At 43.2% G+C, this 25,521-nt stretch overlaps 1 protein-coding gene across 1 annotated transcript in view; it reads left to right on the top strand.

The window, feature by feature from the left end:
• The window catches only part of dtnbp1b (dystrobrevin binding protein 1b), a 30,094-nt gene extending 7,598 nt beyond the window's left edge, over positions 1–22,496 (top strand). The window contains exons 2-4 of the mRNA XM_070984144.1: positions 15,800–15,967; positions 20,239–20,373; positions 20,909–22,496. Coding sequence (XP_070840245.1) covers positions 15,800–15,967; positions 20,239–20,373; positions 20,909–21,243 — 638 coding nt within the window. The 3' untranslated portion in view covers positions 21,244–22,496. The remainder of the gene's footprint in view (positions 1–15,799; positions 15,968–20,238; positions 20,374–20,908) is intronic.
• Positions 22,497–25,521: the final 3,025 nt, after the last annotated feature.

The following is a 25,521-nucleotide window of genomic DNA, read 5'->3' as shown; positions in this document are numbered from 1 at the left end:
TCATGATGCAGTGTTTGTACTATGATGCCCCGGGACATGCAGTACCATGTATGTGCTACATTAGAGAAATAGTGAAGTAATATAGGGAAGATGAGATAATATCAAAGAGGGGAGCACAGCATGGAGTAAGACATGCCCATGGGGGTTCTATCTGTGTGTGTGTGTGTGTGTGTGTGTGTGTGTGTGTGTGTGTGTGTGTGTGTGTGTGTGTGTGTGTGTGTGTGTGTGTGTGTGTGTGTGTGTGTGTGTGTGTGTGTGTGTGTGTGTGTGTGTGTGTGTGTGTTCTCATGTGTGATGTTGCCTCCTCTCTGTGTAAATGCTCTTTGTAACGTTCTCTCCCCCCGGCCAAGCTCAGGCTTTTCACAATTCATGCTGGGGCTAACAAGAGGGCACACTTTGACTGCAGATAAATGAGGGAGTAACATGGGGGGGGGGGGGGGGCAACAAAAGAATATGTGAGAAATACGCAGTGACAGAGATGAGAAGTGGAGCTTGGCAAAACAAAGAGACGTTGCTGATAGCTTTTGATATCTCTGACATGGTTGAACAAAAAACACTCTTGAAATATTTAAGGGAAGACTTCAGCTCAGATGAGAAGAAGGAGCTCTCTGCCCTATAGCTCGATAGAGAGCTGAAAGCATTGAGTTTACGGGCGGCATCACTACGACCTCTTTTTAGTTTCATTACCATGACACCTTTATGTCAATAACTGGAAAAGTACACTGTTTCCTCAATCCTTTGCGTGAGCTCTGACTTGTTCACATACAATTAATTAGCAACAGCAAATACGTTTTGAAGGAATCATGATGATGACTGAGTTACATTTGTATTAACATAATGAGATAAGGTTGGTAATTAACCTACCTGGCAAGTCGCAAAAATGTTGATACTGAACGTATGCTGATGAACAACGTATTTCATTCATTGTCCGCCGGAATAGGCAATCATGCAATGCACTGTCCACTCGTACTGATTACACCATTATTCACATATTTTATGGTTCAGGCACTTAGTAAGATCACAGTCTGTGTTAATGCAGAGCACGTCAGCAGCAATCATGATCTCTTTCAAACCTAAACCAGAGCGCTTTTGTTGCCAAGACCTGACCTCAGTCAGGATGTGAATCCTGGATTGTGATGTCACAGTCCACCCACCATCCGTCCCGACCACCTCCCTGCGACTCCAGCACCACACATAACATCTAGTATTTCATTCACTAAAAACAAACATTGACTCTGAACGTAATCCAAGCAGCGATTATGTTTGTCAGCACATGATTATGAATGCAAATTGGCTGTATATAAATGTAATTTCCAGGAGACAGGGTTGTTTGTGTAGGAACATAACCCTTTCATTTTTGCTCATGGGCCTGCTTACATGGCCCATTTGCAGTGACATCAAAATGTCATTGAAATGGGAATTGCAGTGGAGTGCACAGCGGCGGCGTATCTAAATGTTTCTACCGTACGAGTAGAGTATACCGCAGCATTTTGCAACGGCAACCTCAGTTTGTAGAGCAACAAAACTCTGCTGCTTGACATCTTCATCTCACAAATCCTCTGCAGCATGTCACCCAGTTTATTAGGGCAGCATTTGGTTTAGTCTCTTCCTGTTGCACCATTCTCCCCAGAAATTTAGTTGCATTTAATTGGCATGACTTGAGGGCTGGGTGGAGGTTTTCAGCCATATGGATCATGTTGTGAACATCCTGTCAGCCTCACCTTGAGGTCATCTGTTGAATTGATATATTGGACCTGTGCAGGACATTAACATAAAGTCATTCTCTTCTTCTTTGAGCCACCTGGAAAAGATGTGGGAAATAGGTGCATCTTCCCGCTGGAGGTGGCAATTTCAAAAAGATTAGTATAATCCCAAGAGACGATCATCTTGTTAATAAGAATTTTTATCTTTGCTGCAGCCCTAAAATGATGCAGTGCTTTTGTAACAAGGCTGGATGGATCCTTCCAGTCTTTGCCTTGACATGTTTTTAAATTAATCTCGGGTAGACTGAATGTGAAATAAAAACCTTTTTCCAGACTTTGGGCAATCGATTTAGATAATTATGTGCCCACCATGGTTATGTTTCATGTACTTAAAACCTTGGTGCACGCACGCACACACACACACACACACACACACACACACGCACACAGATATCTCGGACCCTCCCGTTCACTTGGTCACCACAGGATGACAGTAGGTCAGCTCTTGGAGACATGAAGGAATCACATTTGTAGATTCATACAATAGTTCCATTATCCCACTTGGCTGCCTCTTAACCTAAATCTATACAAACATTACCGCCACCGCCTGCAGCTGGGAGCTTCTCCACTGTTGTTGAGCCCTGCAAGGAGGAAACGAGGTTGCTGAATAAAGGCAAAGTTTAGGGTCCAAGAAAGAGACGAAAAAGTGAAGGAGGAAAATACAGTATATAATGTGGGCTTTTAGTTGACAAACTGATCAGGGCTTTAATAAAAAGAATAAAACAACCCTGTCAGGAAATCTCTGTTCCGCGATTCCTTTGAAAACCTAACAAAGACGCCGTCTCTGTGAGACTCCTTTGAGTCGCCACTCAATGGAGATTGTTGTTAAATTAATAAATGAACGTGTCAAACCGAAATAATACTCTTTTAAAACCTAGTTCAGAAATCAATATTTGAGATGCTCACAGACAGTTTGACTGTTCACAGAAATCAAATTCTTCATGGATGGTGGGCCAAACATGACTACAAATAACAGATAGCTATATTAACAGTAACCATGAGGTTGTTGTACATGTAACCTCAGTTAAATGTGGGATCCATCACTGGTTTGCTGACCTGTCGGTGGTCTTCTCCTCTATCTAAAATCCACCCAAACTCTAAACAAACAGGGAGCACAATACTGTTCCTACAGATTGAAGCATTAATTCCCACCTGCCCTCAGAAACCTTTTTGACTCATTCCAGGTGATCCCGGAAAAATACATTTGTTGCCAACCATCCTCCATGATTAAATTAACTTTAAATAATAAAACAGCCATACTGCACATATGCCCAAACACCTGCTTGAGAATTTTACCTTGCATGTAAGCTAATCTATCATTTATCAGCCTCCCTGAATGAGAAGACCCGCATACAGTCCGCCACACACACCCAGCTCTCGCTCTAACACGATGAAAGATTGATCAAAGGGAACATGTGTGTGGGCCTGTTAGCACCATGTTTTTACTGTACTGTGTACAAAAACACGTGTTCTCAGCTGAGCTGATGGGATATTCATGCACAAGGAGACTCTACACTCTTTGTCTTTGGTGAAGTTTCAGAGATGAACATAAAGATTATTAAATGAAACACCTCCTTTCAAGTTGTATTAGCTGTAGGCATTTTTTTTTTTAACTTTGTCAAGGTTATTGGAATATGAACCGGCTCCACTTGAGACTCTGTGCAGCTCTTTCCAAGGAGATTTTCACATTTTTATGCTTTTGTTGTCCCTCAATGTGCATGCGCTTCACTTCACTTATGCTGTGTTTCTGTGCCATCTTCGCTACGTTTGTGTAACCACAGCGCTGCACTGCCTCTGACTTGATTGTGATAAAACTTGTATGACAACACGTGCAACTATTCACAGCTGACTGCATTTTTAACTTATAGGGTATACTAACAATATGATGTGCCAGGGCCCCAAACCTGATCTTTAATAATTCGCTGTATAGTGAGCACTGCAGAGCTCAGTTATTATTCATCACATACAGTAGGCTGTATACAGATACTCTATGGTCTGCTTGTGTCAAAGCTTCTGCAGTGTTGGAAGTTCAAGTTCGGCTTCGCAGCCTTAGATGTATTTCATCCCACTTCTCAGTCTCCTGCCTCTCCCTCTTCACTTTCCTCTGCTTAGTAAAATAGAGGAATAAAGCACTGAGTGAATAGGTCATTCTGGAGAGGCGTCTTCCCTGAGAGCTTGCAGATGGTTTTGCTGATGTAAGGCTGTATTTGTTGCGGTATAGGGAGGAAAGAGGAGATTGCTGCATAATGCATCAAAGCCTGATCTAGAAGTCTAAAATTTGTATTCCTGAAATATAAACGCATGCGTGTATGCGTGTCTCGAGTACATGTGCATATTGGGTGTGTATATCTTTGCAAACACCCGGTTTCACTTACAAACAGTCGACATGTTTTTCCATTTTAACCGTGCTACAGTAGTATCACATGGTGAAGAGCTCTCGCCTGTCCAGAATAGCCCAGCTGCCTGAGTTAGATTGCACAAAACACCTGAGGGGATGTGTGCACTCTGGTTTCCTTTTTCTGACTGTTTTTTTTTTTGTTGTGTTTTTTTGGTCTCTAAAGATTGTAACTGCCTTGTTGTGAGGATCAGATTGGCCAGAGTTCCTAATTTAGAAGCTCAGCACTACGCTGCCCATCGTAAAACAAGGCATCCCCCTTATCGGTGTGAGTAAAGCTCCCTTCAAGGCAAGCAATTAACCTGTTAGAAAATGCCTCTCATCCTCACTTTTTCCCCTTGTCCTCCTCCTTTCACTTCCTCTTTCAGCCTCTATTAACAGTTCACAGAGGTTTTGGTGATGTAAGCTTTTTTAATTGTCTCCTGGGGAGCAGGGTAATTTTTAATCTGTTTCCAGCAGTTCAGCCTGGCATAGCAACACTAGACAGTATGTGCATATGGTTAAAGCCTTTGTGAAGGCAATAAATTGTATTCAGCTCCACCGTAGTTCGATTCCTCGTTGTCAGGTGCTTAGAGCCCATTGGCTGAACGCTGATTTATTTCGCAGCCCAATGCTTCTTTCTCTCCCATATTTATCTCTGAGCAAAGGGAAGAGTATGGGAAATTTAATTCTTTATTATTCATTAAGACAAGTTTAATCCCTGTTTGAAAGGGTGGGTTTGGCTACATTTGAATGGCAAATGAAGCACGAACTGGAACTGCAAAATTTTGATTAGCCCAAGAATTCAATTTCCACACATTAAGTAACATCATTTATCCCCCATGCCTCAAACATTAGTTACAGTGGGCTCTTGATATAAAAGTATATGGCATGTGAACACGAGGAGGGTTTCACGTGGGCAGCACATTTTGTTGGTGAACGAGAGAGTCGTTTTTGAGCAGATTGTGAGAGGTGGGCAGTCTGACAGGCTGGTGAAGAGCTGAAAGACCTCTGAGAACATGTCGGCCTCCCCTGTCCTCCTCTCTATCCTTGACGGATGGACCCTGTATTTGACAGTGTACTGTCAGGTGCTGTCAGATAAAACAGCCGACTCTCCATTTCTCTGTCTTTCTCTGCCACAAGTCATCAAGATACAGGTTCAAAGCCGCAGAGCCACATCAGACACGAGCATTATGTTCAATAATATCTGTGTGACTTAAGATCACACGGCTGCTACAGCAAAGGTTTCATTCAGCTTCATCAAGACCACATGAGTAGAAGCATTCTGACATCGAACATCTATTTATTCACGCAGATATAATGTATATTCTTATAATGCTTTGTTGCTGGGATTTATTTATTGATATTCAGTTCAGTTTTGGTGTGCATATGCATTGATATGTTTCAGAAAGACTTGGAAAGACTAAGTCGTTTTGGTTGGGCGACCCTAACCCTTACCAGCTAATGCATCATCTGGATAGGCTCCATACCCTTTATCTCCCCTGCTCCTGACCTTTCTAACCATCTGGCCCCTGCTGGTGTGTTTCTTAGAGTGTGTTGTGTCCGTTGTGTGACTGCATGCTAACGTAGACATGTACTGTGCGCTTGAATATACACATTTAAAAAGGCCAGATGCCTTACAGCAGAGGAAATGTTTTGAAGTAAATGTCAGCTGGCAGTGGGACGCAAAAGGCAAAATATATATATATTCACATTGCCTCCATAGGGTAGGTTTGCTCACATTCCCCTCTGTCGCCTCTGCTTCAGGCTACTCTACCCACAATATTTAGATTCGGTACTCATTCAGAACAACAAACTGGCAGACGTGTCCACTCATCCCACAGCTGAAAAGTGCAATTGAGTTTGGTTTAAAAAAAATAGATGAATAGCTCAGATCATCTGAAATCACAAGACTTCTTCCTTCCCTGCTGCTTCGAATCAGATTAAAAGCAGCAAAATGAATAAATGCACCTTGAAAACCAGGATGCAGCCATTGTCATCATAATGTGTCATGTTATGTAATGGTTGGTGTGTGCGGTAATGTGTGTGTTTGTATTTGCTGAGTTATACAACTTGTGAACATACATTCACACCATGACTCTTATCTTTTTTTTTTTTTTAACAAAATCTGTCCGTTACATTACTGGACGGACTTTTGGTCAGATTACATTCTCTCTCACTTTTTTCCTCACCTCTGCTGTAATTATTGTCTGCCTCATAAGGACCAAACAGTTGATTTCGCTGCTGCTTTGGAAATGCTCTGTTAGCCTCCTGGGTTTTATCAAATCTGACTTTAAGCTCTTTAGTTGATACTGACTGAGGCTCCATTTAAATCCCCTGCACTGCATCCACTGTAAAATTACTGGAATCTCCAGCATCAGCAGCACTAGAGGCCAGGGCAGTGCAGACGACGGCAAACGTTTTATCACTGAGGAAACAAATGAGGGGTCTGATAATAAGTGTAACCCTCATATTCACAGCTGTGACCTTCACCCCTCTCAAATGTAGTTGGTACATTCCTAATCCAACGGTACAGTCTTCTACTGTGAACGGTTGGGCTGCTAGCTGACACCTCTGATTTGCTGCAAGGCCAAGTCGTGACCCATCTGACTGTGCGTGTGTGTGTGCGTGCGTGCGTGCATGCGTGCGTGCGTGCGTGTGTGTGTGTTCCCGTCGAAGCAATTTATGACTTTGAAATCCGTTTTCTTTTTATATGACTAATTGACAGGCAGTAAACCAGGTAAACAACAGTGGCAGCTCGTTGTTTTGACGCTGGAGTTAAATGCGTTTGTGTGGAATCGGTCAGAAGGAGTTAATTGGATCACTCAAGGCGCTTTAATGGGCATTTTGTATGGGGTCTCTGAAGCTGTATGGTATCTTTTAACATGTAATAAGTTCTCATTTGTAATGAAGGATGTTCTATCCCCCGGTGGTGTTCAGACTGTGAATGACTTAGCAGGAAGAAGCCTTCCCACTGAGCTTTGCCTTATGTGTTGTTGAGCAGTTGCCTGGTGACGTGTAGTTAATAAGACTGGTTTAATGTGCGTTTTCGCTCCCACTCAAATTAGACTATGGTTGCTGACGGAGAAGGAGAGAAAGCTTGATGTATCCGGCCATGAATCGTGTGCACCAAGCAAATATTTAACAAGCTCCCTGCGCGTTAACAAGTGCCCACATCTTTATCTTCAAAACACAGCTGCGAGCACAAAGAGTGTATGAAGTGTCGCTAAGCGTCTCCACTCACTGCTTCTAACTTAACACAAGATTCCAGCCAGATGCATGACGCAATAATATTTTAGAAACTGTCATATAATCAGCAGAAGTCAGAGTAAAACTAAAACTCCACATGTTATATTTTATTGCTTTCATTTCCTCTCAATCAGACCCCCTTTAGATGCCCGTCATTGACTGCTGCATCACTGCAGACACTCATTTGATTACAAACCAGTGAAAACTAGTTTCGGCTCGCTCACCAGCTGTGAATGCATGGCACACACAGTAACAATTGTATTTGTACACCACCACACTGCCACATTCATAGGCATAAGTTTGAAATGTCTGTCCTTGAGACCTGTGTTTTAGTTTGAGGAAGGAGACAGCTGGAAATAAGACTTCTGTAGAAAAACCCACTGGATGTGTTACATGTTGAAGTGGTAAGATATTCTTGGTATTGTCTGTTCTGTGGTATTTTTTCATTTTCCCTGACACTCCTAGCTGACAAGAACTCACTCAATGCGATCAAGATACAGCAAGTATCTGTAAGTAAGTCTATAGCCTATGCTCGTTGCACCTGATGTCTCTATAAACAGTTCCACTGGTGCATTTTTTATTCAGCCATAAATATCAAAATACTGAATCTGGAGGTAAAATGTGTTTTTTTTTTGTTTTTTTTTTTTTAAGTTTTGGGGAAAGAAAACCACAAAAAAGTCAGTTGCCCTCTGTTGTTGTAAGGTCATGGAAAAGATGAAGGGAACACAAACGGTGTGGTGGTAAGCTGTGTTCGACACCCACACTGCGTGTAGCACACGGCGTTGCCCACTCGGTAACGCAGCCCTCTGCTGTATCTGAAATGCTGCAGTCTGAGACACAACAGACAAGATATGTCAAAAGCAATAGCAAATTGTGCATTCAGTAGGCCTAATTTGGGGCCATCAGATCCCGGAAATATCTCATTTTGTTTCACATATGATTTCAATCTGAATCTGAATTTTGCAAGAAAGTTCCAACACGTCCTCATGCCTGAATGGCTGGATAGGTTGAATGGCTGATCATCTGAGAGTGGCGGTCATAGGTCTACTGTACCTTTCTCATCAACTGGTGAAACGTTGCTTATATTGCTTAGATTTGGGCACCAAAACGACTTGCTTAGGTTTAGAAAAAGATCACGGTTTCGGCACCCACACCGCACAAACAGTGGTCTCCTGGATGAAAGTCTTGTTTGTTTGGCCCATCGGTGAACCCCACCTTCCTCCATGTGTGGACTTACTTGCTGCTTATACTTCGTCACCTGACTTCCTCCTTTGCTCCCGTCATAATTACTACAGCCACTAGAGGTCGCAGCCGAACAATAAATGTAAATGTGAGTCATAACTGACTGCTTGCACAGTTGACCTTTACCTGTGGGCTGGAAAGTTCACATAGGTTTCTTGTTTCCATATAAATGAAAACAAAGTAAAGCCAGCAGGCTTTGTGGAACATTTTAGATAACCTTTTTTTCAGTGTTGCAGAAAGCCACAGTGTAGTGTTTGTTCTCGAAATGTCACCATATTCAACAGAGGGAGATGTACTGGTAGTTGCGGTCTTAATCTTGGATCCCCAAGGCAAGACTTCTTAAGAAAACAAACTTTCACTACAAAGTGTAACAATAACACTAATATGCTTGAGGGCTGTCGGAGATTTAAAATTAGATATAAAATGTGCTAGTGCTGTGCTAATAATACAGAAGCTTAATGATTTTGTCTTTCTTGAGCTAAATAAAAAAAAGCCACAAAGGACCAAACGCACTCTTCCAGCTTCACGTGGGCGCGTGAGTCGTGGTGTGCATGAACTCAGCAGCTGATGTTTTCCAGCCTGAAAAACCTTATGAGGCTGTCACTGCTGCAGCTCAGCAGACAGGTGTTATCTACAGGAAAGAAGAGGCAGAGCACGAAACAAGAAACAGTACATGTGGCGGGAAGTTTGAGCTGTGAGTGTGTACTGTATGTGGCGTGTGTGTGTGTTGGTGAGCCCCAGAGTGGGAGGATGATCGGTTCGAAGATAAAGTCATTGTAAGGCCAGCAGGGTGTGTGTATGTGCTGTATGTTTGAGTACCTATATGCATGTCTGCTTTAGATTATCTGCAGCCAATGAAAGCTGGTGCATGTTAGTACTCAGGTATACAGATAAACGGCTTGTTAGTTCATTCTGGAGAATACACTGATCATTTACACTTCAGCCACAATAATGACTCACTGCTTCTCTTTTTTCCATGTAATGTGCCTCGTCACCTGTGCCCGCTTAAGTATCTCATTTGCACACACAATCATGCAACACAGTTTCTGTATCATGCACATTTTGTCACTTAACATCCAAGTAATTTTGAAGGGCTGTGTGCGCGACAGAGAAAGAATCAATTGTGTGTGTGCGTATGTGTTATTTACAGCACGGGGGCTGCCTCTGGCGGAAACCTGAGCACTTGAGAGATATAGCGAGGCGGACAGAATCTAAAAATACCACGGCTGAGTGAGCAGGGGCTTAAGAAGAAGGAGAAGCAGGGGCTGTCTCCACCGTCAAGCCTGCCTCCTGGTCTTCAGGGCTGCACGCTGCTGTCTCAGAATGAAATATTAGGCCTTTATAAGCAAACGGAAACAAATCCATCTGAGACCAGGCAGCTCATTTAAAGTGACGGGTAGAACAAGGGGGGGCTTTATATCAGATACTGGGACGTTTGATCTGTTTTGTGAGAAAAGTGCATGAAACGGCCATAATGAGAATGGTGGATGGGCTGTTTGAGCGTTAAAAGATAATTTGAGTTCATGAGGCGTGAGAAAAATCCCACAGCTTTTATTGACAAGCTGAAAAAATCGAGGCAACACAAACTTTGACATCACATAAGCAAACTTAAGACCTCTTCAGCCTCGGCTTCAAGGTCACGCCTCGCGGCCATGTCCCTGTCCTCTTTTCATCTCTTACTCCCAGAATGACACATGGTGAAAACATTGAACCCCCCACACACATCCTGCCTCTCGCCACTCAACCCACTTCCTGTCTCTCTGTGTACCCTTCTGTCTCTCCGTCCCACATACACAAACAGCCTCAGAGGGCCATTTACACGTCTGATACCGTCCACACAACACACACACACAGGCACACGAACACTGGCCTTAGTCCCGGGTCTGTGTGCAGGCATTAAAGGCAAACTGGCCAGCAAGTCCACTGCCGCTTTCATCCGTCCGCCCGTCCATCCATTCATTTGTCCAGCGAGGCTTCAAACATAACCTTCTCTCCATTGGCAGAGCCTATGATGGCACCTGATGTGTGATGTACACTACAAAGTGTAAATGACTGTGGACCGGGCTCAGCGGTGACTTGAATTGGCTGTTGATGACTCATAAAAAGGTACATTTCCATTTGAATAAGGGGCTTGTTAGTGTTGTTATTTACGGTCATTTAAATTTCTGCTTGTGCTGCAGCTCAACATTCGTTACACCTCAGAAATCTTACTAAACAAAATTCTGAAAGAGCTCTAATGAAGATGCTTAAGGGAAAAAAGTGCTTCAAAAATGGCATTGAATGGGAGCCTTGAATGTCCTTGAAGAAATAAAATTAGCTCCTGTTTCAAGTGAGCTCGAATTGGCTCTGCCTGTGCAAAAGAGTCATGGTGACCAAGCTGCTATGAGGAACACTTTCCTGTTAAGATGAGCACTTTTGCTCTGTGAGCCAGGCTGCAAGAAAATGACACTATTTAGTCAAAACTAAAGCTTGAGTTGAATCCTGAAGGCTTGAATTACCCTCCTTTCCTCTCTACTTTTCAGTCCTCAGCCACTTCTCTCATTGTACAATCGCAGCAAATAAAGAGCAAAGCTAGCGAGGTTTGAACTTTGCTCTTCTATATATGGACGCACATTTACTCGCCACATAAAGAACATTCACAGTTCTGCTTTGCTCACAGATAAACTCACAAACAAAGCGAGTCGAGCCCAGGCTGCATGTTGATGAGAGGGATTAAAGTTCATCAGCAGGTAAATGCTTCTCTGCTCGTTTATTGCGTCTGGGTATGAAATGGCTGTATAAAAAGATGTGCACAGGTGCATGATCACCCACACAGCTACATAAGCTGAGCGCTGTCACACACGCACACGCCCTGACGTAGCAGCCTTTTTCCTGTGGGTTCTGCTTCCTGCGTTTATAGAGCGCATACCAGGCGTTTTTCTACTGCTGGAAACAGATACGAGCCTAATTACATTAAAGGTCTCATTTCATATTGATTTGTCTGCAGCCATCTGAGCAAACAGAACAGGATTTTTTAATGCAATTTATGTTCTTTTCATTTCCCCTGAGTTTTGGGTCACACAGTGGAGAGTTGAGACAACACTTTGCGAGTACATGCTGCGTACAGTTGCCTGCCGAGCATCCAAGCAACAGAAACAGCCTGTGAGGGGACACTCATCACCTTTTTGGCCTGCATGATGATTGCGGGAACAGACGTACCAAATAACACAGCAAGTACAAACTCAGGTAGTACATCAGACTTTTTTTGTGCTTCTCGGAAAAGGTTTTCAGTTTTTCATTTTGAAAGCAGAACTATTACAGGAAACTCATTGCTGGAGACTTTGTGACCTTCATTCACGCTTTGATTTCGCCTTTTTTCTCGTGAAGGAAATTCCTCTTTGTTTGGTTCAGAGGTGGTTCAGCTTTACATCATCGCAGCTATTCTACACATGTGCCATTAAGAAACCTTTGTCTTTCTAATTGAATAACATGATGTCATCTCACAGGACATCATCTGCTGTGACTAACATAATGCAATTGCCCTAGCTCCTATGAATCATCACCAGATGTGTACGTCTTTGTGAGTCTTTGCGCATTCACCATCGTACATATGAATCATGACGAACGAGTGTGTAACAGACTGTTTTACGAGGCTGCGTGAGTCCACGTGAATCTGAAGGTGTGTCTGCACAACTGCGTAAAAGCTTATGTGCAGCTGCAAAGATGGAGTTTGTTGGACTTAATGACTCGCGCTCTCACACTAAAGTCATCAGCACAAACTTAATCCTGCGGGCTAAATATGAGCGAGGGCTAAAAATAGTCCCAGTAGCTACAGTAACGTACGTAGCAGGATATGGCTGTCTGGTAGATGATGATGAAGAAAAGACCAAGAGAAGGAAGGGGGAGGAAGAGGAGATTAGAAAGGAAAGATGTAAATTCATACGACAGGTGGTTTTATGTTCTAAAGACGCCTGCAGAGAAAAAAAAGCTCATCACCAAATGCAGAAAATGGCGTTCTTTTGAGTGTTTGAAGAGCGTGCTGACATAAACCATCACTCTCTATGCTTAATGTCTCGCTGAGGCTAAGAAGCTTTTATGTTTTATATAATAAAGAAGCATTTGAGATCGATTTGAAACCACTGATTTTTTTTTTTTTTTTGGTTCATATTTGAATAATTATTTTGATTGATAATGTGACTTCTTTGTTAACTCTCAAACTGTATGTAGGTTTGATGGAGAAAGGAAGGTTTATACACTGGCAGGCAGACAGATGGGAGCACATACTGAGTAGCTACAGAGCCGGTCTAAATAAATAGACAGCTCAGGCTAATAATGGATTGAGAATTTGATTAGAGACGGAGAGATAAAGAGACATGATAGCTCTATCATTAATGCTGTCTGTCCGCAAACCCTAATTATAACTAAACGCACTGCCCTCTTTATCCCTCGCTCCCCCTGTTACTAACCCCACACAATGCTTGACAATCCGAACAAAGCTTCCCCGAGGCTCCTAATCTAATAGAGCAGTCTCTACAAGACACACACACACAATACACACACCAACAGAGAGGGTAGGACAGAGTCAGGAGGGATAGATGAGGGAGTGATGGAGAAAAAAGAGGGCGAGTCAGATAAAGGAGATGAATTGGATGCTGAGTGAGGAATGACACAGAGAGGGAGCTTTTCTTTTCTCCAAGGGCTGTTGGTGTGATGTGTATCATGAGGGAGCTCTGGCGGGACCTCATTGTTCCCTTCTTCGTGTGTGTGTGTGTGTGTGTCCATCTGCTGCAGACCCCAGTCTCAGTCTGTTTTATCAAGACTATGGTCTGTGTGAGGGTGCCTGCTCTGACCCTGCAGTAGAGTTAACACTCCTGAAGCAGGGTATTGATTTTGGGGGGCTGGTGAACACAGAGGAAAGGCAGAGAATGGTGCAGAGCTGAGGATGACAGACAGCACAATAGACGTAAACGCAGTCATAAGGAGGTAATGTTCAAATGAAACCAGACAGATAACCAATCACTGACCTCGCTGTGGGTGTCACTGTCCTCTGTCGGCCTGCGAACATCTTTGGTGGCCCTGTTTGTTAGGTTGATGTCTGCATGCTGTTGTGCTTTCACCACTGTTTTTTCATCATCGGGGAAGTAGATACAGTTAGGATTTTTTGCCAGATCATTGTGAGAAAAGGTTCACTAGTAATAAAAGGAAGAAGAGCAGGTTATTGCATTTGTTTGCCGAAGCAAGAGGATACAATTAGAGAAGTTAGAAAAGGTACATTCATGTTGCAGTGCAGCTTTTGGCACTGCAGAGCACACAGTTTTAATTGACCACCTCACACGCTGTGTTGGCATCAAGAACACACAGCATTTACAGTAATTGGTTCAGCTCATACCTCCACATGGAATCCCCTCCATCACTTTTGGCCTATTGCTCCACCTTTGTTTTCATCTGAAAACCCAGTATTTCTTGTCAGCGTGTCAGTCGTAACATATATTTACTTCTGCCTGAGCAGTAGTTATTATGTGTGACAAGTGAACCGTATGCAGCTCTCAAGGAAAACGTCACTAACATTAAATGCTGCAAACTGACTCGGAAAGGCTTGTGTGGCAAAAGCCAAACAGGAATATGTGGCATTCTTGATTTATCTTGCTGATAACAGTTGATGTCTTTTACCAGCCTGAGCTGTGTATAACATAAATAAAACAGAATGTGATCACTTATTAATCACTTTTCACATATACTGATCTGAAAACAGTACAAAAACAATATCTTTAAGGTTTTACCTCATTAACTTCATTGATTGTTGTAAATATATGCTGATTCTGAATTTCAAACAAGTTGAACAGGACCAACTAAAGACTGGGAAAGGTGGAACGCTCCAAAGACACCTGTTTGGAATAGGTGGTAGTATCATGATTGGGTATGAAAGGGGCATCCTGGAAAGGCTCAGTCGTTCAAGAGCAGGGTTCACCACTTTGTGAACACTCTGTGAACACATGATTGTATAAAGGATGATGAAAGCACTTTGTACAACCGTTGCCTGATTGCATTCTGTTTATATTTATGTTTTACACAGTGTCCCACTTTTTTGGAATCGGGGTTGCAGACAGTGAGTTAAAATTGGCAAGGCATCTTTTTTTACCCTATCATTCCTGAAATTGGATGTTTATTTTTGTTCCATATTAACCCAGGATCAAAGATATGGGGCACATTAGACATTTACATGTTGTGGCCTGTCGTCTGCCACAGCAGTGTGTCAGTGAGTGCTCTTATATAATGCTGCCATCTATCAGAGGGAGACAAGAAAACTAAAGAGACAGCCTGTCGGAGACTCCAGGCTGCAGCCCACACACACACGTGCACACACGCGCACACACACACACACACACACACACACACACACACACACACACACACACACACACACACACACACACACACACACACACACACACACACTGTGCTTTCTATCAGCCCCGTCTCTTCAATATGCTCCTCCCTCTCCCGTCCTGCCCGGTTAACTTAAACTACCAGGACAGGGCCCTTGAGTCCTGTGTGGACCAATCAGAATCCAGCATTGTCAAGGCCAGGCTCATTTAAGAAGTACTGTTCATCATTTTAAATCATCCTCTTAATTTTTTATGCAGCCAATGGATGTTTTGCAAAATAATTGCATGTTTTAAATGGGTGAAAAAGCAAAGCCTTTTAGCAGTGCAAAGCCAACCAATCAGTATCTAACAGTCCTTTTTAGCCTAATGGATGTCAAACTCAGTGAATAAATAATAACTGAATGTCTGTGTAATCTTTAAATTCAAGAAAGAATACAACAAACATAGCAGTCAATGGTTTTCCTAGACAGCAGTGACAACCTTCCCCTTTAATGCGTGGTGCAGGACAGATATCAGGAGATGAGACTTGGTTTACTGAAATGAGCGTGAGACTCCAGCGTCTCTCCTGGGGAACACGCAGGAGACAGAGCGTGGAGATACTAAGGGTGGGGTGATTCGCAGAGTATGTGAATGCGGTGGAGCACTGAGCTCAGCGTCGTTCTGCTCCAGTAAAGATCGTCCCCAGCCTGATTTCTGTCCGCCGTAGCGCTCGTTTACTTCAGATCAAAGATTTTTGGTCAGAGAAATGTGTGTAGAAGTAACTTCTAACGGTCTGCTGACAGAACTTTCCTCTCTCTTTTTCCTAGTGGAGCTCGACACGGAGCATGCACAGAGAGTCCCTGGGGCAGAACAGGGAGGGGTCCCAACGCCCCAGGTCAAGCTGAAAGAGAGGCAGAAATTCTTTGAGGAGGCCTTCCAGCAGGACATGGAGCAGTACCTGTCGACTGGCTACCTGCAGATCGCGGAGAGGAGAGGTGAGAAGGAGGTGCTGAGGTCAGAAGTTCCTCACAGATCATCGTCATGCTCTTTGATTAGATTTAAACAGCTTGAAATTCAGCAATTCTTGTGGTCTGAGGCCTGCGAAGGAAAAAAGGAAAATGTTGCGGTTGAGATTATGGTGTCTGTAACTCATTCGAGGGTGAATGCAAAGCCATCCAGCATTCAAATGAATTAATTCCAGCGCCCCGATACCATCAGCCGAAACCTTCACACTTCAGCTGCATATCACAAGATTGAGCCATAATGGCTTTCTGCAGCGAGGCTCCACACTCTTGAGTGCCTGTCGCTAAACACACAAGTAGAGCCATTACTTTGAAAAATGCCACTGCGCCATATAAATGTAGTCTTCCACTGGGATTGTAATAGAATCCTGCTGCAGTTTACCCCATGTGTTACTGCCAAAAGCCTGTGCTAAAATACCCGAAGGATGTGCTGAAATGAGGGACTGCATGAGATTTGCACCATGCGCTGAAAGATGAACTGGACTCTGCTGGCCCAGAGTTTGTAATGTGGTTTTTCTTCTTCTTTTACTCATCTATCTTGCTCCCTTAATCCTCTGGAAATGGCTTATTAGAGAGGATTGTGGAGCAGTTTGGAAGGAGGAGAGATGGAGCGAAAGGAAGGAGACTCAAGCAGAGGAGAGGGAGAGAATGTGAGGGACTTATGTTTTCGCTGCCAATCAAACCAGCTTTTTTTTTTAATATATAATAGACCTCCATGACAAAAACAATCACCAAGAGCCAGGTTTGAGGTGCGGAATGAAATATTCGCAGCTCATTATCCGAAGACCGCTCAGGAAAAAAACGATGTTTACATTAAGACTTCACACTTTAAACGATGTGATACACAGTACAAAGGGAAGCATGTGGGCTGCTCGGCGAAAATCCGCCACAGCCGGATTAGAATCAGCCAGCTGTAATTGCTATAGGAATATTTGTAATCAGTTAGAGAGGAGGTTCACATCATAATAGTGGTGAAATGCATCTGAAAAATAAGGCTACGGCGTGCGAGAGCTGAATAAAGTGAAGCGCTGTGGTTCATTATCCATCACGCAGCTCCGAGTCCCCACAGCAGGGCGGCGCCACTGCAGAGCAAAGATACTGCTGGGGAGATAGAGAGAGGGGGGGTGGGGGAGGGGGGGGGGCGAGAGAAGACTGAAAGAAGATAGTTAAGTAAAGGGAACGAGCAGCGGATGTCATAAGCCACTGAGCCATCAAAAGCCAGTCTCAAGGGTCTCACACACACACACACACACACACACACACACACACACACACACACACACATGCGCGCGCACACACATACTCTCTGCCTTCTCACTGCAGGCAAAAACAGTCCTTCCCAGCAGGGAAACCTTTTAGGCAAGGTCACAGCAGGGCTAAGAGAAGAACATGTTAGAGGCAGTCACATGGAAATGATGCTCTCCACACACTGCTTTCTGGACCAGGACTTTCACAGCGTAGCATCAGTGTGTGTGTGTGTGTGTGTGTGTGTGTGTGTGTGTGTGTGTGTGTGTGTGTGTGTGTGTGTGTGTGTGTGTGTGTGTGTGTGTGTGTGTGTGTGTGTGTGTGTGTGTGCTTGCACATTTGTTTATTTTCGTTCATGTGCTGGAAAGGCAGCTCCATTTGGGGCTGAAAACCAAATCAGCAGCCTCCATACTATGTTTTATGAGGCTGAATAGCTGCTGTGTGGTGGTAATTGCGTAGCTGACAGGCGAGATATGGAAATGCACGTGAGAAGAGGCTGCATACTGAGAATTCATTAGCGAGCATTAGACCCTGGTTCTTCCATAAGATGTGTCACAGAAAACAGCACTGCTGTCTCCACGGAGAAGGAGAAGGAGCAGAACGGTTACATTACTGGATTTGTGAATCAAATGTGTGCGCAGGAGTGATTTTGCATGTGTGTGCATTTGAATAATACACAGCATCTCCATTTGTGTGTGTGTGTGTGCGTGCTCAATTCATCTGGGTGTGTGTGTGTTTATACATTACAGTCAGTTTGTGTAAATTACATTCAGATGAACTGCCAAAGTTGAGTGATCTGAAAATGTGCGTGCGTGCGTGCGTGCGTGATCTTTTGTATGTGTGTTGCTATTTAAAGGACGGGGAGACTTTTGGGGCATTCTCGATGGGAAATAACATTCCCCTTCTTTCTCTCTCTTCACTCTTCTCTCCCTCCCTGTGCCGCCCTCCTCTGCTCTCCTCATTTCCTTGAGGTACGGTAGCCAATGGCATCTTCTCTCACTGCTGTGCGCCGACCAATCATCTCCCTTCTTCCTCTCGTGCTTGCAACTCTGCCCCCACATTTCCCCACTCCCTCCATCCCCACAGTGCACTGACTGGCTGTTTGTGCTGCATGCAGTACATCATGATGGGGGGGTTGTACCCCTGCAAGGTGGTGAATCCAGGACTGCAGTAGTTAGCGTGTTAGCTGGTGTGTATGAAGTTTCCAATGCCTTCGTTGTGTACTGCTTATTACAGGTAGTTTGCCAGCCACATTCATGTAGAACATCAACACAATTATCAAACAAAAGGAGACACTGGTCAGCTGAGTTGATTCACCCATTTCTCTGTGCTAAACCTTCACTCTGCTGCCCCCACTGAATGCCAAAAAAGTCATGTGGACAATGTAGAATCAACCACAGTACAATAAACATTATGTCTGATTTATGTATTGTATTGTACTGTTGCTGAAGTCCACTTCCTGATCTTACTTAAAGGGACAGTTCAACCCAAAATCAAAAATACAGGTTTACGTGCTTACCTGGAGTGCTGTTTATCCACTGAGAGTGTTCTGGTGTGAACTTTCTACCGAACTACACCAACCGTATCACTGCATGACATTGCTGCTCCTGACATTGCTAGCTTGCAGAGATCAGTTTATACCTGACCGTGGTTAGCTAACGTCACCTCGCAGCCGAGGAGGACGCATTAATGTTTGAGCTGTCACGAGCACGCGCCTCTCATTCATGAGTAGGTGGGCGCCTCCCTCTGCGCAGTGATACGGTTGTGGGGAATAGTTCCGACATGAAAACGCACAAAAATATCTGTTGATCATCTTGACTAACTGGGACATGATTTCTGGAAAGAGACGTTGCTTGTTGAGTTTTTCAGATGGATCTTTTTGGCGCTTTGAGCACCACAAGCTGAGTGCCATCTAGTTTCTTTCTATTTGACAGAAGGCAGACATCTCTACAGCCGATATCTCCAGAACTCTGCAACTCACACCAAAACAAGCAAGATGGGTAAATAGTACTACAAATACGAGGGAGAATGTATTTTAGGTTTTGCTGTGGGCTGTCCCTTTAATGTGTCTTCAATGGACAGGTTCTGGGTGCATTGCATTATGTGGCCAGGTCAATGCAGCCAGCTCTGAAATATACATGTGGGTATCATCAGGATTAGCATCACTCACTTCTTAAGGTTGATCCCAATGATGTTTGAATTCTCTTTCAGGAGGCTCTTTGCTTCTGAGCCACTGAAATCTGTCCACTTAAAGGACAGGCTCACTCTCAAAACAATCCTCACATGCCCATCTGTACATCAAAGAATTATCATTCACTGAAAATCTCTCCTCCTCATGCTCTGTCACTGTAAATGATGGAGTTCAGAGTCCTCATCCTGTGCAAAAACGTATTTAAAGTTTTAGCCAAAGTTCATATGAAGCTCCAGCAGTCGAAGTCTAATCTTTTTAGTATGAAATTCCCTCTTTGTGTTTGTAGCAGCTCAGCAAGGAAGTGCTTGTCTAGAGAAACAAAGAGGGAATTTTGTAATGAAATGATATTAACTTGACTATTTCAGACTGCTGAAGCCTCATTTGAGCTTTATCTGAGCTGATTGCAGCAGGAAGGGATCTTCTCATGGCCTCTATGAATATCAGTGTAAGTATAATAGCGACCAAGTACTCTTTAAATGTACATGTGGGCACGTGAGCATGAAGATAGACTTATGAACCTCTCCTCTCATGGTGCTGTTGGTGTTGCTTGTCGCCTTCATATACAGCTTCCTGCCGCCAATCCATTATTTGTTGTAATGCTTTGGATCGTACGGTAAACAAACTGTTATCCATTTCAAATGCCATCCAGCTTGAATGTGCTCATTTGCTTCTGCTCGGCAAATTTTGGAACAAAAAACCCCCCAAAGCGCCTCTCTTCCTGGACTCAGCCCCTTGCTGCTGCCCCGAACGCTCCAGTCCTGTGTGAGGCTAATATCTCGCTGTCCCGTGTCCTGTCCAGAGCCAATAGGAAGCATGTCGTCCATGGAGGTGAACGTGGACATGTTGGAGCAGATGGATCTGATGGACATGTCTGACCATGAAGCCCTGGATGTGTTCCTACACTCTGGGGGAGAGGACAACAGCGCTGCCTCGCCCGTCACCGGTAGGTATCTAACTGAATTCATTTAAACTCCAATAATGACACTTCATCACAGGAAAAAACTTCCTACAGCTAATCCACAAGAAAGAGCCCACTGAAGCAGAAATATGTCACTCAGATGATTGACAGGAACTTTGTTTAGGCATGATGCACCAACGCCATCTGTCCACATCTGCCTGGGAAAACTCATGTCACAGTAAACAACCTACAGCATCCAACTGACAGCTCGTCTTCGTCTAAAAATAATTTGATGCAAGCGAGTCTCTGCTACGTTTTATATATGTCTGTGGGCGACTGAGCCAAACTCAAGTTTAAACAAAACCTGTGAAGTCATTCCAACAACTAGAACGCAGCTGTGGGTCCATGATAGAAAATAAAGAATGAATGACAGAAATGTTTGGGCTTTATTTTGAAGAGGAAAGGTTTCAGGGTTCATTGATTTCAAACTAGACGAGTGTGGATGTGATGGTGCCACTGCAGCATTGCTTATCCACCTACCTACCACCATCCCAACCTGCCTCCATCTCTTTTCCCCCAGGTCCAGATGTGGAGTCCTTCACCACAGAGATCAGTCTCCAGGTTCCCACCCAGGCCGAGCTACGCCACAAGCTTTCTTCCCTTTCATCCACCTGCACCGACTCAGCCAGCCAGGACACGGAGGCCGGGGAGGAGGATGACGAGGAGGAAGAGGAGGAGACCGAGCAAGGAGGAGGCGTGGGAGGATCGGGCGGAGGAGGAGGAAGGAGGAGAAGGCCCCCCGTGGTGGTGGCCCTGGATGAAGAGGAGGTGCACCCGGATACAGCGCTGGTGGACAGGGTGGAGCAGGAGGAGCAGAGCAGCAAAGACTGTGAGGAGAGCAGGCCGAAGGTTTGAGGAGAGATGGACTGGATTCAAACACACACACACACACACACACACACACACAGAGGATATATAACAATATCGGCTTCCTCCTCAAAATCCTTTCATACTGAAGAAAAACATATGAAAGCAAACACACTGAGGTTGCACTAACTGCCACATGACCTTGCCTTAAAAGACCACTGATGTGAATTTCGACTCCTAATTGAATCCTGTAAAATAGATTTGAGTTCCCTTTAGCGTAATAGCATCGAATGGCTTAACATGCGTATAAATAGTTTGACATTATTCAGAGGTTGCTCTAATATTCAGTTTCTGTTGAGAGGCCTGATGACTGAAGTATACACTAAAATCATCCATGTGTCCCATGCTAACACTTTAGCATTCACTATGAGCATTAACCTACGTGCTGGAGAGATTTTCCCAGGTTTTGACACATCTGTTCATCATTTCACATCATTGAAATGATCATCATTTCTGCTGCTACCCCCACACAGAGGAGGTGTAAGGATTATTGTTTTTAAAGCGTCAAAAAGTTACATTTAAAAACTTAACAGCAGCTTTTCTTTGCAGAAACAAATTATAATAATCAATAATTCTGCCCTCAGTCACAGAAACATTTCTCTGATCTCTCGGCAAGTGACTCCATTAATCTCTCATAATCTGGGTTAGTTGACCCTTTAATACAGCAAACGCTAAATAATTGGCACAAAGCACTTGACAGATGACCTGCAGTGGGGCACATGGATGAATTTGTCACGACTTGGTGGATAAGCTGAACCATGAAAGATTGTTGCATTTCTTTAAATGGTTTTATGATCTAGATTCTGCAATATTTGAAATGTAAAGTACTGATTAGATAATACTTTAGTGCCATTGGCTTTGTTAAACACAGCGTAATAGCTGGCAGTCACCTGGCAGTGGGTTATGTAGTACATAGTACAGTATAGCTGACAGACTGGTGAGTTCAGGTATCAATGATTTCACACGCACACACGCACGCACACACACACACACACAGACACAGGAGAGTCACCCATTGCCATTCCCTTGACCAATAATATTTGGGTGAACTTCTCTTTTTGAACGAGGACCAAATCCCTGTTTGGACTGTGTGCTATGCACTGGACATCACCCGGAAGGTTTAACTGTACCCAGATTTTTTTTTTTTGTTGACATTCGTGCGATGTGACAGCGTTACTCCCTCCTTACTTTTCCCCTGCCTACAATATCTGACTTGTTGGTAATAAATGTTTCTCCCCCAACATTGTTTAATTTTCGTCTAAGCATTTCAGGAGCATGTTTAAGAGTGAAATGTGAGCGGGATATAGCGTTTGAGCACGTTAACGGTCCCTGTGCGCTCGCTCTTGATTTACAGGCCTGCCTGAGTGCTTTACAAATGGAAAGCTGACACAGTGAGGGAATGGACAGAGCGCGTTCAGCAGGGGAGGGAAAAGGCTTGAAATACAGAGGGTTTTCTCCTGGCAGACTAAATTTACCGTGAATATATTCATTATTACAGGAAACTGTTTTCTAACTGAAAAATAAGGAGGCAACACCGGCGTTATGCTGAGAGAGAATGGCATCTGAAGGCCGCTGCTGCTGCTTAGTGTGCAAGCAGATAATGTCACTGAACCACCTTTGTAGTTGTGCTGTTGTGAATTTTCCCAAATTACACCAGACCTCTTTTTTCACCTCACTTACCTTGAGTGGCATCTATCTAACAATGCAGATTGTTCATTTGCTCTCAGATTTCTGCCTCTATGGTACTCACAGCATTAAAACATGAAATCTATCTAAACGTTTCACTTACCTTAAATCTGCAGGCCTCGCTGTCAAAAGTTTCAATTTCGACAAAAAAAAAACCCTGAATGAATAGTTCCAGTGAAGACAGAGAGGTCTGTGGTCCTGCAGATGATTGTGGCTAAATTAGGCAAATAGCAGCTATTTTCATTATGGGTTTCCAGAGTCCAAAGTGGCCTTCAGATTGCTTGTTTTGTCTGACCAACAGCCTAAAACCCCCAAAATATTTGGCTGACTATGAAAGAAGACCTAGACTCACATTTGAGAAGCTGGAATCAGTCTTTAAAATGGCTCAAATGATAAATAGCTAAGTGTGAAAAGGATTTTGTAATCTGGGTGAAATGGCCCTTCAGTTAGTCGAGTCTAAATTATGTATTATGTTTCCTCTCCAAGTCACGTCTGCACAAAAAAGAGACACAAGCAGGTTGGAAAGAAATGACAGTGAATTGTCGGTAAGTTTTTATTAAACCTTAAGTACAAACTGCAAAAGTAAAAAACTGTCAATATAACCAACATGAGACTCTCTTTCCGAGTGGAGGGAAAGGCCGAGACGCGGCACTAATAAATTAAGTCACCAGAGACCCCACCGTGAGCAAGTAGTTTATACTGTAGAAAATGGAAGAAACAAACAAACAAAGAACTGAAAAACAAACAAAAAAATCCCATCAGAATAAAATATATTGTAAGGCCATAAAAACTTGACAACCACTTTTTATTATGTTGAAAACACCCGACTTGGTATTTTATTAAATAGTCCTAAAACAGTTCAGTCTTCTGCGAGGGACGACAACCAACAAACTGGATTATAGGATTTTTCCTTGACAGTCACCACTGGCAAGCTCAGTGCAACATGAGTAGCTACTACATTTTTGTTGAATTTTCAGTAATGAAAATGTAAAAACCCATTTTTTTGTGAACATATCTTTTTTTCCCTTTTCTTTAAAAAAGTAAAGCTAAACAAACAAAACTAGGTTGGGGGGCAGTCGTTGGCTACTCAATATCTTCTTTCTTAGTGATATAAGCAGCACTTAAAATTTTTATACACGTTTACCAGAGCAACCCTGTAAGCATCAAACTCACATGGATGAAGAAAGGGAAATGTAAGGCTTTTTCTTCATCAAGCACTCTCCTCTGGAACTTTTCTCCTCTCTAGTCCTTCCTTCCTTTCTTTCTTCCTTAACCCCAGAAAAAGGCTCAAGTATTTAAAGAAATTTACAGGATTATGTACAAAAAAAAGTCGATGTTTTGTTTGAGTTGGACTTTTTCCTCTCTTAAAAAAAAAAAAAAAAAAAAAAAAAATCACTCATAATATATCTGGAAAGGGAAAAAAATGCAAAAGCCATAAAAACAAAAAGGACAATTTTAAAAACAAAACTTGGATTTGATATTTCACATTTTACACTCTTTGACTAGTGGCTCTACTTGAGATAACACATCAGATCAACAAAAGTAAAAAACACAAAATAATAATAATAATATAATATAATAATTAATGTTTACTGGTACAGATGAAACAAGAGGACTGGAAGAATGGAATGTTAACACGATTGCACATCTAGAACCAGAAAAGCCTGAAAGCTTTTCTGCCCTGTGGGGCGGGGGCGCATGAGCTAGCTGTTAGCCGACAGCAGGCGCTAACCCCCAGATTTAAATTTTGTGTTGTTATACAGTAATTATAACCAACAGCACCAATAAAATGGATCTCCCCGCTAAGGTTCAGGCACGGTTTTCACTTGCTAGCGAAGGAGGGATCCCTCCATACTACCAGGAAGTGAGGTGAGCGATGACCTTTCACAGGTCAAGCAGCTGTAGCTCTGCCCCCTCTCACATCCACCAACGAACAGAAACATCCACGATGACAAAAAAAAAAAAATAAAATACACAGAAGACTTCTTGCAAAAAAAACAACTAGCAAAAAACAAAGCTAAAATTCAAAATAGAACTTGAAAAAGCATAGCCAACCAACAATTAACCAACATCGTCTGTCTTTCAAGTTTTTACCTCGCGTCGCCACCCCCCCTTTTTAAAAACATCAAGAAAGGATAAAATCAATAAAAAAGGACTCCTCTTCCTCAAACCAAGGACAGGGAGAAACTTTGGGTAACTACTTGATCTCATTTTCATTTCAGAAAACCGGGGAGGAAAAAAAAAAAGGCCGCCTTTTCATTTGTCCCATGTTCACAGCTGAGTGACGCATGATGAGAAGGGATGGGGTTCAGTCTCAGGGGCGAGATGAGGGCAGGAAACAGTGATGCAAGAAGAAGGTAACAAACGTAACCCATTTCAGTTAAGGGAGGATGGGTGGTGGAGGTAAAGGGTAGAACAGGGCCCATCAAGTCTTCTCGTGAACGGTACACTTAATGCTCATACTGCTGCGAAGGACGACTTCAGGGCGAGGGGGGGAATCTAAAATCATCCAGAATAAAAACAAATTCTTCTTTCACACTAGTGCAAAAAAGACATCTTCCTTTTCTTTTTTCTTTTTTT

This window comes from Chaetodon trifascialis, chromosome 17 (assembly GCF_039877785.1).
Source record: "Chaetodon trifascialis isolate fChaTrf1 chromosome 17, fChaTrf1.hap1, whole genome shotgun sequence".
Taxonomy (NCBI): Eukaryota; Metazoa; Chordata; class Actinopteri; order Chaetodontiformes; family Chaetodontidae; genus Chaetodon; species Chaetodon trifascialis.
This window is presented reverse-complemented; position numbering and strand designations above follow the sequence as displayed.